This window comes from Notothenia rossii, assembly GCF_949606895.1.
Source record: "Notothenia rossii genome assembly, chromosome: 5".
In the NCBI taxonomy this organism is placed as follows: Eukaryota; Metazoa; Chordata; class Actinopteri; order Perciformes; family Nototheniidae; genus Notothenia; species Notothenia rossii.
The window spans coordinates 7,523,976-7,537,923 of NC_136903.1; the positions used below are offsets into that span (position 1 = coordinate 7,523,976).

Here is a 13,948-nt window from a genome sequence, read left to right on the forward strand (position 1 = left end):
ATATTAGATGCCTGGAAAGTAGGGGCACTATTCTTCGAGTAATGGAAATGAATATTCACAGCACTATACCTGTAACTCCTGTTTCCACACACCCACGCACACACGCATGCAAGCGCACACACACACACACACACACACACGAATGCAAGCACACACACACACACAAACAAAAATATGCAACTCTTAGTCTTTGAAACGCTTGAAATGATGAGATGACAGGTTTGTAAGGAAAATCTCAAGTCTTTACTTTTTATTTATTTATTTTTTTTGATTGTCTTTCTCACCAAGTTGTACTGACACGTTTTTTAGAGCCAAAGCTGGCTAATAAATACAATGAAATGTTAAAACGCACAATTGAATTTCAAATACAATACTCATCACAAAATGAAATCGACCAGGAAACTTGTGTTCTGCTTCGGCAGGTCACAACTGACAAGAGCATGAGGTTTTAAAAAAGAAGAAGGAAAGAGACCAGAGGCGATGTGACCCCTTTCAGAGCTGCGGAAACAAAACCAGCGTCAATAAATGAAATGCTTCTAAAGAAATGGCAATTTTACTGGTGCCTGGCATGTGTGAGGCTTCCTATAGACGGTTCTAATTATCATGGTGAAAATCAAACAACAACTTCACATTAGTCAATACTAAAAGAAAACAAAAACATAGCATTTATATCCAGTGCTTAGGATGCGTATGACAATAATAGAAATGTCTATGCATGAGACCTTTTTTTTTTTTTTTTACTGTGATGCAAACAGAAACCAATGTTCAGTCCCAGCTTGTGAAGCTTCTCCAAGTAGAAATATATTCAGAAAAGATGACGTGTAAAATAAACAGTGCACCCAGAAACCACCCGAGGACACAGGTGTTGAAATGTTCCAAATTCAGAGTGTGTTTTGGAAAAAGACAAAACAAAATGAGTGTCTTCTGAGAAAGAGAGTGACTATAGAGGAAAATACGTGCACACACAGCATGGTACTGACCAGAGGAACATTTGGAAGAACGTTCCTCTGAATGGTGTTTCACTCAAAAGCTGATCACCTGTTTTCCTCTATTATAACTTTTTCCAAATATACATAAACACAGAACCCTTTTGAAATAATAGACCTCTTAAACCCATGTTTTGCAACTATATAAATTCAAAAGTTTGGTGTATCTTTCCCACGTGATGCTGAGAAGACATGTACAAATATTAACAAAGGATATTAAAAAATAGTAACATTTCGTACACTTTTTGTACCGATTCAAAACACAATTTCAAAATACAGTGAAGGGATCCAGAATTATATAAACTCTTATCGTACAGTAGAGTAAAACTGGGGCTGCTCATCCCCTTTTATATGACGCTTAAAGGGGTCCTACTATGCTTATCTTCAGGTTGATATTTGTATTTTGCGCCTTTACTGTGACATGTTTACATGCTAAGGCCCAGTCTGCTCTGATTGGTCAGCTGGTTGGCTCTGTTTTGATTTGTCAACTTCTAATAGAAATGTCCCGCCCCTTATCCCAACAATGTATTGGAGCGCTAGCCAATAGAAGTGGGATTGTTACATAGTGATGTCACAAATGCGTCCAATGGAGGCGAGTGAGGGAGAGAGACTTTGGGATGTTAGCCTTTGCAGACCATTTACATGCACACAAAACAATATTACTCCCAGAAGAAGCATAATCGGGCCCCTTAACGAGAACTATAGGTACACTTTTAAGACTCATAAAGTGTCTGAGCAGAAATTAAGCCAAAAAAAGTCCGTACCTTTGGCCAGATTGAAAGGGAAGGACTCAAATGCTAAATGTTGGCGTTCAATTGCACCATACTGGTAAATACTGGACAATGTGCTAAGTGTTTGGCCGCAAGGGACTATGGGAAATGTTGTTCATGAAAGCAGCGATGCAGCAGAACTAAAGAACAGACTCTTATACGTCTAAAAGCTTGATGGGCTGCTAGAGATTGAAGCGTGTGTGTGTGTGTGTGTGTGTGTGTGTGTGTGTGTGTGTGTGTGTGGGGCCTAGCATTACCATCCTTGTGGGGACCTAAATCTGTTTACACAGTCACGTGTGGGGACTCACCTCCCTTATGGGGACATAATGGAGGTCCCCATAAGGGGAATCATTAATTTTAGGGTGAATACTTGGGAAGGGTTAGGCATGTGTTGGTTATGGTTAAGGTTAGGATAAGTCTCCAGGAAATGCATGTAAGTCAATGTAATGTCCCCTGAAGTGATGTATACAGTACATGGTGTGTGTGTGTGTGTGTGTGTGTGTGTGTGTGTGTGTGTGTGTGTGTGTGTGTGTGTGTGTGTGTGTGTGTGTTTCTAGGCCAGCGTAATGATCCCCTCCTCATGTCATCAGATAGAAAAGGATGATTGTGTAAGACTTTTTTGCAGCATTTGAAGTTAAGACTAGAACATCCCGAGTGAATGTGAATGTAGATTTGGCACATTTGAAGTAAATCTGTACAATGCCTGGGTACCTACTTAGTCTAATAATAATAATAATAATAATAATAATAATAATAATAATAATATTGTGATATTATAAGGGATTTTGCTCCCTTTATTTCATAGACAGTCTGAAAATCCTACCACTCTTTTTGTAAGAAAACGAAAAAAACCAACACATTCACAAGCTGGCACATCATACCTGAGCTGGGATATAAAAAAGAAACGTAATGTAAGCAGTTTGTCAGAAAAACAAAGTTTAGATGCACTGTCATGTAAGAAACAAAAGTAAGACTATAAGATTACAATAGCTAGGATTTATATTAAAACTTTTCAAATTTCAAGTTCCGACAGTCCAGAGTTTGTACAGGTCAGAAAAAAAGTCTATCGAACAAAAGCACAAAAAAAGTAAATACAGAAAGATAAAAACTAAATCACTCCTTAAACATTTAAGACCAAATAGCTGTTGAAGACCATTTCCTGATGCTTCAAAATCCATGCATGCTCTTTACAAACCACACGGCAATGTGTTCGTCGCTCATTTGCCCCGTTCTGTCTCATTCTCTGTCTTTCTTTCTTCTAACTCTTATCCGTCCTGTTGAGATTGTCAAAGTGTAGGAAGTTCATCTTCAGTTCTGAATGTCCCATCAGTCCTCGTCCTCGAATGTCCATCACAGATACTTTCCTTGTTCTGAGCATGTTCGTCCTGAAAGTCCGCCTGAAGGTCTCTATAATAAACTGTGTTTCTTTTTAAAAGTGTCTCTGAGTATAATGGGAGTTTTTTCATTATTTATCTTCCTCTTTTTACAACCCGAGTTCAGTTGGCGCTGACGGCCTCCCGTGTCTCGTGGTCGCTGCTATAGTCTGACTTTTGCTCGTCCTCAAAGTCCGCGTACATGTCCATGTCCTCCTGTCCGTTGGCCCGGTTGCTAGGCCGATTTAAGGCTCGCCCCCTGCCGCCCCCCGCCGCCGGCTCGGGCTTCATCCCGTACGTGCTCTGGATGACGGGGATGGCGGGCTCGGGGCTGGCGGAGTTGCTGGAGCAGTCTGAGGTCAGGTGGGGGGACGGGGTAGCTGTTGTTGCCATGGTGATGGCGCCCGGGTACACTCCTACTCCTCCGGGGCTGCTGACGCTGAGAGCCATGGGGGGCTGAGGCCTGAGAAACAAGGGAGCAAAGTGTTAAACATAAGTTAACAATAACAACATTGATACATATGACCAGAAGTGGAGGAAGGACCCCGATCATTTATTCAAAGGGGTCCTTTAAAGCTCATATTAGTATTTAGTGTCTCAACTGTGACATGTCTCCGTGCTTTAATTTGCAAATATCCCCTGAAGCTGGTCTACTTTTGGTTTCACTTGAAAGCTCTTGTGGCAAATGCAATAAGGAGCTGTCTTTGCTTTGTTTGGTCAGGATTGAAATAGGTTTGGCTTGTGCGCTTGCTGGTTTGATGCTGGACTGCTGCCTTTTGGAGCAACTTTATAGACTTGATTTTCTCTTTCATGAGGCTTCATTTACATCATGATTACAATTGGATTTGCTTCTATTAAGCTTTTGTCTTCATCAAAAAGAGATTATGTGGTTCAGAAGAGTAAATCTCAGAGGTTTTAGAGTCCTGATGATCAGAATATTCCAATAAGTGGTCCTATTAAAGGTGGGGTATGTAAGTTTGAGAAACCCGCTCGAGATACACTTTTTGTTATATTTCATGGAATGCTCTTAACATCCCGATAGCAATGAATGTCTGAAGTGCTTTGACAACAAATCCATTAAAAAAAATATCATCTCTGGAAGCCGTGGCGCTGTAAAAAGCACGACCAATCATCTGAGCCGGCCCGGCTAAAATAACTGGATGGCCTACCTGCCTGTCAGCCTTCCATCTGTGCACAAACTTATCTCGTGCCCTCATTGGTCATGTGCGCGTTCGTGTGTGTTGGAGGAGGGGCTCTGTAAGGAAGTGGCAGATTTTCTCCGGTCGTGTATTTTCAAATTCTAGCGTACTCGAGCTGGTTTCTCCAAACTTACATACCCCACCTTTAAGCTAATTCTGAGGTTCATATCAGTATGTAGTTTCTCTACTGTGACATGTCTTCATGCTTTAATGTTCAAAAAGCTCTTTATTTTTCTCATACTGCCTGTGCTGCAGCACCTCTTTTCACCCTCTGTTTGAAACCAGAGCCCAGTCTGCTCTGATTGGTCAGCTGGCCGGCTCTGTTGTGATTGGTCAACCTGCTTAGAGATGTCCCGCCCCTTAGCCTACCACGTACAGTGTGTTGGAGCGCGGGACCACGAATGTCTCTACAAAATGTCATAGCTACCCATCTTATAGTTGTTGAGATATTGAAATGTGGAGCACTTACCAACAGACATGGCTAGGACGAAACAGACTGCGTAGAAATATTTATGAAACGTTTTAAATGATTTGGTAATCAAGGAGCTTCTGAACAACGTGGAGAGACCTTTGTTTAATCAGATACTGATTCATTATATGCTCCTTTAAACAAACTGCTTTGAACAAAACATTCATCTGAGGCCACTTAGAGCAGCTCTCCTCTTCTGTCGGGCCTGTCCTAACAGGAGCGCCCTGCCAGCTCACAGCAGCTAAATAACCTGTTAAGATGAAGCTGGAATGGAGGTAAACGCACATCACTCAAACAGGCCCTCTGGCTCCTCAAATGAGCCACATAAAGCAGGAAAATTACCGTCACGTTTCTCACCTAACCGTTTTCCCTCCTCTGTCTCCTGAAACAATTACCGCCTAACGCTCTGACAGACTAATTCTCACTTTAAACGCTTTAAAACAACACTGATTTAGTGACGTGGAAAGTGCCAGAAAAGTGCTTGTGTACTGGCTCTCGCACGCTTTTTGATTTAGCTTTGATTGAATGAGCAGGCCTGGAGAACCATGATCTTTTTTGCATTCTCTTGACCACACGCAGTAAAATGTGGCATCGAGCCCGTGACGTCTGCCTCTCTCTCAAACATCTGCTTACATTTCATATTCCACCATGTCTGTCTGTGTCCAATTTCACTGCCCGCAAGCGCCCAGCATTGTCCTAATTTAATAAATGACAAGCTATTAAAAATCGCTCCTATTCAAAGCCGTGGCTTCTGGTAAATCCATCTGAAGCACAGGCCGCTGCGATGGCTTTAAACACATCCATGGCTGGTTCCTATTAAGACAATGCCACTGTTTTTCCCCTCTCACTCAGAAACATAATGCTCTGCAGCGAGTTCTTAAAGGGTTTTACAGATATAATCATTTTAGAGCATGACACGAGGCAAATGGTTTCATGAACGGTTCATAAACCCTGATGGTCACCCCGCAAACATCTCGCAAATACCTGTATTAAGAAAAATGTATTTTATAATCATACTTGGTCAAAAGAGCCCATAGAAATAAATAAATACTTTCTTTTAAAGAATGTATGTGATTGAAATCCCTCTCAAATTCCTTCTTGATTTACATGTGGTGCTTGATGTTTTGTTTAGCTAATTATTCATGCCTGAATGTCCATATTCCCCGAGCAGGATGGTATGTTTATTAAAAAAGAAACAAGTGAACTGAGAGGTCACAGGTGCAGCAGTAAATTAGTCAAAGTGTGCTTGAGCAGGAGACGCAAAGCCCGTGTGATCCGAGGCTCGTGAACAATGACCTCTTTTCGAAATCTGCCTTCTTGTATTCGATGCAGTGAATGAGAAACATTTTTGGGCCGAGCTATTTCTCTGGGAATCTGACCTTGCTTCAACAAAAAGTAGCTGTCACATAAAGAAATTCATTGCAAAGTGCACATAAGGCACAATGCAGTCATTGCATTTCTACACAAGGTTTAATTTGAACTGTCCTTACAAACATCTTTCCTAATCTGTGAAGTTCATAGAGACTCACCCCACGAAGAACTGCCTCATCTCCTGGCGCCGTGACCTCATCATCTGCTTGTACTCTCCGATGCGCAGCTTCTTGCCGTCGATGATGCAGGTCCTCTTCGGCCGCGGCTTGTACTTGTAGTTGGGATATTTCTCCAGATGGATCTTACTCAGGCGGGCCTGCTCCTCGTAGTACGGCTGCTTCTCCTGGTTGGTCATGCCTTTCCAGCGAGAGCCTACAGAAAAAGATGAAGGTTTTTAACTTAGTCCTATTCGAAGTTTTGATTTAGTTTATCCTTACCTTATAGCAGATAACCGAAAAACCTTTATTATGGATGGTCCATAAACCTTGGAGTTGACCTCACTAACCTATTTCCTTATTTTATATCCACACTGGACCACACTGGGACCTTTATAGAAATGGCTATGGAATACAATTAAATGGATGTGATTAAATTCCCCCTTAATTAACTAATGAATGGCATTTGAATGTTTTATATGTTATGTAACTCATTATTTTAGGAAAAATACCCATTCTCAGGCAAACTGACGCTCAGGCACAAGTTAGCAAATCGTACTCAGGGATACATTTAACAGCCAGGTTAGAATCAAATGTGTGCATTTCATTTTACTTTTTGACGTGGGAAAGAGAATTACCCGCACAAACTATATTCCGCATATTGGATTTATAAGATATATTGTCCGGTTCACTATCAGGCATCTCAAAAGCATTTTATTTTTGAGTATTATTATTAGGGAAATCCACATTTCAGGAATTATAGCGAGTGACACAATTTAAACTTTCTCACATCAAATGACTTAAAGGTGTGATAGGTAAGTTTGAGAAACCGGCCGGGGCCCAAACACTGGAAAGAAAGTATTTATAATATACATGACTAAAATATCTGGAATTTGAATGATTTCCTCTTAAAGGTGTGGTAGGTAAGTTTGAGAAACCAGCTCGAGATACACTTGTTGTTATATTCCATGGAATGCTCTTAACATCCCGATAGCAATGAATATCTGAAGTGCTTTGACAAAAAATACATAAAAAATCATCATCTGTCGAAGCCGTGGCGCTGTAAAAAGCACGACCAATCATCTGAGCCGGCCCGGCTAAAATAACTGGATGGCCTACCTGCCGGTCAGCCTTCCATCTGTGCACAAACTTATCTCGTGCCCTCATTGGTCATGTTCGTGTGTGTTGGAGGAGGGGCTCTGTAAGGAAGTGGCAGATTTGTTCCGGCTGTGTATTTTCAAATCCTAGCGCACTCGAGCTGGTTTCTCCAAAATGACCCCACCTTTCGGTGAAAAAATGGTTTTGAGGTGTTTTCTAAACTCGTTCACTGATACCGGTTGAGCACAGAGTTTGTGGTCAAATAGATGTAATGACTTCTGCATGAGTGATCGCACAACACGAACAAAATGTCACTCATTAAACCAACACTTCAAACAGTCTCAGAGCCTTGGTGTGTTCCCAAAGCATCAGCATTTCTGGTGTTTTATCTTTGTGAGCTCGGATGTTGTCATGTGAACAGACACCATCGAGTCTGTTTAAAATCAGGAGTGGATTACACTCTGCTCCCTCTTGGCTCGAGAAGAATGATACGTTGTGTACTTCTCATTTTCCCCGGTAAGAGGACCTTCTGAACAAGTGGACAGGGCCATTACCGCAGGAACGCAGCACATCTGCGAAGCAATCTGACAACCGATTATACACACCCCGCCTCACTCCTCTGTTTATCAAGGTTTATCACTAAATACTCCTGTACTTTTGTGACACAGGAAACAGAGAGGAGTTTTTCTTTTTTTTAAGCTTTCCACCCACTCTCTAAAGTCCAGCTGTGTTATTACGTTGGAGAAACATGCATTGTACACAAGCAGTTATATATACATACACAATTGTGCACTTTAAGTTCTGCTTTTTGTCCTTATACTGCCACACAGGCTCAGGAATGACTTGAAAATACTTTCTGAAGGCTTCCAGCAAACTGCCTGTTCATATTTCACCATAAATGTCCCAAATCAAATAATCAAACCATGAAGATTCTACATAAAGTGCATGGCTTAGTTGAATACTTGATTCTGATCAATCAACCATCAATTCGGACATTCAAGAGGTTGTTAATTCTTGCTAACCTGCTGTTGCTAAAGACAACAGACTGTTGCTATGGAAGATCAAGGGACTATGGTCCGTCATATCAATAATCCCTTACATATCAGACCTACATTTAGACATGTCCACACCAATGATCAGAAGTGGAAGAAGTACTCAGATTTTAGGTAAAGGTGAGAGAGTAGGAATACTCTGATACAACTAAAAGTCTGCATTTGAAACGTTACACAAGGCCGTTTTCATTATTATATGATATGTTTTGATTATAATTATTGATCATTAAAGTGTTCTCAAAGCTGGTAAAGGTGCAGCTAGTTTGAATGACTTTGTATACTGCAGGCAGGGGCGCCGCCATGGATTTTGGGCCCCATGAAAAGATATCACATTGGTTACTTAAACATTTTTTTCTTAATGTTCTAAAATTGTTTGGACCCCCGTCAGTCACGGGCCCCTAGAATCGTCCTAACTTTTCACCCCCTTACGGCGCCCCTGACTGCAGGGTAGCTTGTGATTTTACTCTAGGTGTAACTAAGGTCTGATTTAAGAGTTGATTATATTTCACATCATTAATACAAATCTGCAAAGTAACTTACAGTATGGTATTAAATCAATGCAATGGATATGTGTGCTGTTGGTTAGGGTTACCTTTGAATTGTTGTGGGTATAAGTTAGGTACAAGTCCCTCAAATATGTACTTAAGTATAGAACTTAACGTTAAGATACTAAGTTACTTTACGTCCCATCACAAATCAAGAAGCATTGGATGAAACTGATGAAGCCCCTTTTATCAGAGCCCATTGATGGAGGAACACACACAGCCACCTAATACAAGTCCGTTTGTTAGTGTTTCTCAGGAGGAACATTTACATTCAGCGCTCACTAAAGCCCGGCTCAGGACAGTGGAGGTCTTCAGGACATTTCAGAACAACCGCTGTGCTCAGCCCCGTGTGAATGGCTATCTGTGTCCAGGAGGTTAGTATCAACACGGCTACTTTATAACTGAATGCATCCATCACACTAGTCAGGCCGACACAGTGGAGCTCTGTGTGTGAAGTGTTCCACGTTTAAAAAGCACACTGGGCCTTCTTATAGCGCGCAGCCTGCAGCTAATAGACCCTGTGAACTGTAGGATGTAGAGGGACCTCATGAGCCGAGAGAAAGACCTGGCATCTGCAGGTTAGAGGGACATCAACGAGGCAAATTATGAATGTGTGTTTGAATAAGAAAGGGAAATGTACTCTCACAACCACGAAGAGGTTATCGTGGATGCGTTGTGTGTCTGTGAGGTGTTCATGCCTAGGATTTCCATTATGAACAACAATGAAATAAAGGGATTTGAAAGAAGATCTAAATTGAAAAATAGGTGTTTAAAATACTGATGAAAGAAGCTGAGTGTCCTAGTGTATAGTATATGAGGTATTTCTGTGCTAAGAAAGGTAAGAGGTAAATGGGGGGACGCATAAACATAAACGTATTAGCCCATGTCTCAGTGACTATAAATACATCTTATTATTTTGTATTCTTCTTAACCCTCCTCTTGTCTTCGGGGCAAATCTGACCCATTTACTACTTTCATCAATCACAACTTTTTTGTTTTACATTCGATTGCATTAAGGCTTTATGATATCCTTCACAGTAGACATTTGAACATATACAATTGCTGATCACCACTTTCATTGAGTTTTGGATGATTTTGTCAACTTTGTAACACCCATGGTGTGACCGCCATAAAGAAAAGGAATTAGTAACCATCTGGATCAGATAAAAAACACACGCACACACACACACACACACACACACACACACACACACACACACACACACACACACACACACACACACACACACACACACACACACACACACACACACACACACACACACACACACACACACACACACACACACACACACACACACACATACACATACACGCACACGCACACGCACACGCACACGCACACGCACACGCACACTTCCCGCTCTTTTGTGCCCATCCCCCCACATGGATCACACCTGGCACACCAATACATGTTCAGTGTCTGTTCTTTGTATATTTACTGCAGTGTTTCATGTATACCAGTAGTCTGATACATTATGTACAGTCTGAAAGGGTGTTAAATTAAATGTGGTGATGATTAATGGTTTTTCTGTTAATGTAATAGCAGTTAACAGGGCGGGTCAAATTTGACCGCGAACACCAAAGTAAGGGGGGGAAGCGAAGACAATAGGAGAGTATAATATTTACCACAAGCGTTAATACATTTACTCGTGAAAATCAATCCAAAAGTAAATTGCGTTAACTAAATGTGAACCAAATGCTCCCACAAGGACATACAAATAAAGACAATCCGACATATGTTCATGAACATAAGGAGCTGACGGTTTTGGGTTGAACACTCTCTCTCTTTCTGTTAAATAATGATCTATAGACTCTCTCACCTAGGATCTTGCTGATGTTGGAGTTGTGCATGTCGGGGAAGGTCTGCAGGATCTTCCTCCGCTCGTCTTTGGCCCACACCATGAAGGCGTTCATCGGCCTCTTGATGTGCGGCTCTGCGGTGTTCCTGCCCCGAGCCTCCCTGAACACCCGCGCCTCCGTGATGTTACTGCCTGTGAGACACAAAGGAAAAACCTTCTCTATATTACAGCTGAAACAATGAGTTAACGACATGTTGTTTGACAGAACGTAATAGCCAATTATCTTGTAATGATGGCCAAACATATGGATATGTCCTGCTTGCCTCCATTCCTAACCACATTGAACTACATTGTCTCTGGGTTTTGGACTGACAAAACATTTAAATTACAATGTAATTTAAATGTTATAAATAAACGTTTAAATAAATTATTACATTACATTACATGTTACTTGTTAGATGCTTTAATCCAAAGCTACTTACATACTCAATACTGTGGACAATCTCCACAGGAGCAATATGGGGTGAAGTGTCTCAGGGACACAACAACATGCATCATTGTTGATTATTTTTAACCCTGGCTGGACCATTTTTTTTACCATTTTCAGACTCTTAAAGACCATAGGATGTAAAGATTATATAAGGAAGTAACCAGCCATTTATTTGATAATGATATTAGCTGATTCTTGCGACCCTGTGTTTCACTTAATTCCCTTCATTTAGACATGTATCTGTCATACTTTCATGCTTACCGAATAACTAACAAACTGGGATGGATTTTTTTTTTTACTATTTTCATGGACCATAAAAGTAATGGATTAATCAAGAACATAATCAGATTTGATCTTTTAATTGAGGATTTAAATAATACCCTACTACACGCCTGTCATTGAGACATTTATCTTTCATACTTTCACACTTGAAATGCAGGATATTGCTCTGTTATGGATGAGCCCTTCCTGTTTGTTTCTTAACCCCCTGTTCTGTGGGAGAGGATGTATAACAAAAGTATAACAAAAGTCTGATGGGGGTCTCGAGCCCTCAACGTGCTCATGCTCACACACACACACACACACACACACACACACACACACACACACACACACACACACACACACACACACACACACACACACACACACACACACACACACACACACACACACACACACACACACACACACACACACACACACACACACACACACACACACACACACACACACACACACGCTTCCGCCTGATAGCATCTCACTGCCCTTGCTGGTGTGTTTAGTGCTCTGATTCTTAACTAAACCACAATGAGTCTCCTCATCCCCCGTAAACACTGGGGCTTTATGAGCAACAGGTGGGTTTGGATAAAAAAGAATTAACACCATGTCCTTCGACTTCATTCATATAAGGGACCTTATAAAGTAATATCCGCTAACAGCATGCAACACAGAATAAAATAAGGGAATTCTTTTATGCTGTTAACTTGATTGACTACACACTCCTTGCTTGTCTTCGTTTGTTCGCATTCTTGTACTGGGTGGGATCTTATGTCCCAAACACTCGGTGTGAAAAAAGGAGAAAAATTCCACCTCTTGTCGTGTACTTTCAGGAAGAAAAAAATAACAGTGTAACATTTTTCAAGAGCGTAACATGTTGACATTGAACACGCACTGTTTAGCTGTTCAGGGTGTCCTTCCTGAGGAGCACAATAAATATTTGTGTTCCCTGAATACCTGCATGTTCTCTTGACGATCACTTCTTCTGTATTGTGGATTTTCTGAGACGGCCGAACACTAGAAGCGGGGCCTCTTTTCTACGAGGGGCCCCGCGGAGTTAAGGGTCACTGGTATCAATTTAGTCTGAACAGGATGTGACCGCTTCTAACTGAGCCCCTGCTTCTCAGAAACCCAGATTCTCCTTCCTCATATATCCCTCCAGCCTTCCATGTTATGATGTATTTTCGGCATTTGCATATATTTAGGAATTACAAAGATTAGGAGGAACTAAAAATGAGGTTTGCAAGACTCTGAAAAGTAGGAGAAACAAGCCTAATTCAACAAATCGTGAGATAATGCTAGAAAAAACAGGTCGTAAAAATATCACGGAGACGCTTACCATCCAGATCTTCTGGTCTCGTCAGGTCAATCACCCGATGCACCATTTTCCCAGCATCCTCCCCGAGCTTCCCCAGGTGCTGGCTCAGCGTCTCATAGTGCAGACGCTCCTGCAACACAAGAAATAAATAGAAAATGTTATAAGCTGCAAGTGAATATGATGCAACTGAAGCATTGCTGATTTCATTCAGTCATTTTGTTCACAAACAGCTTAAAAGACAATCATCAAGGCATAATGGAGATTTGTGAAATGGGACACGTCAATATCTGAAACTTTAGAATAGGGGCCCAAACACTGGAAAGAAAGTATTTATAATATACATGACTAAAATATCTGGAATTTGAATGATTTCCTCTTAAAGGTGGGGTAGGTAAGTTTGAGAAACCGGCTCGAGATACACTTTGTGTTATATTGCATGGAATGCTCTTAACATCCTGATAGCAATGAATATATTAAATGCTTTGACAACAAATCCATAAAAAAATGTCATCGGTGGAAGCTGTGGTTCTGTAAAAAGCACGACCAATCGTCTGAGCCGGCCCGGCTAAAATAACTGGATGGCCTACCTGCCTGTCAGCCTTCCATCTGTGCACAAACTTATCTCGTGCCCTCATTGGTCACGTTTGTGTGTGTTGGAGGAGGGGCTCTGTAAGGAAGTGGTAGATTTTTTCCGGCTGTGTATTTTCAAATTCTAGCGCACTCAAGCTGGTTTCTCCAAAATTACCTACCCCACCTTTAAGTTCATGTAATACAAAGAATTATTACAAGATTAAAAAGCACCTGAACCCAAAAGAGCTTAGGACCGCTTTATTAACCGCCGTTTTTAAAACACGACGCATCTGTGAAAAAGATGATTTGAAATGTTTAATTCTTATTGTCTGGATGAAGTCTCTGTGTTTGACTGGCATCTTTTAAAATAAGTTGGAATGAAGGAAAGTCCGACCAAAATGGGAAATTTGTTTTTGATGCATCTTTCTTTTTTTTGCAGTATCTGAGAAT

At 41.1% G+C, this 13,948-nt stretch overlaps 1 protein-coding gene across 1 annotated transcript in view; it reads right to left on the reverse strand.

Moving 5' to 3' along the window:
- Positions 1 to 220: 220 nt before the first annotated feature.
- The window catches only part of LOC307041276 (transcription factor Sox-6-like), a 95,248-nt gene continuing 81,520 nt past the window's right edge, over positions 221 to 13,948 (reverse strand). The window contains exons 11-14 of the mRNA XM_079684584.1: positions 12,950 to 13,093; positions 10,863 to 11,033; positions 6,327 to 6,540; positions 221 to 3,592 (exon numbers count right to left, since the gene is read on the reverse strand). Coding sequence (XP_079540710.1) covers positions 3,253 to 3,592; positions 6,327 to 6,540; positions 10,863 to 11,033; positions 12,950 to 13,093 — 869 coding nt within the window. The 3' untranslated portion in view covers positions 221 to 3,252. The remainder of the gene's footprint in view (positions 3,593 to 6,326; positions 6,541 to 10,862; positions 11,034 to 12,949; positions 13,094 to 13,948) is intronic.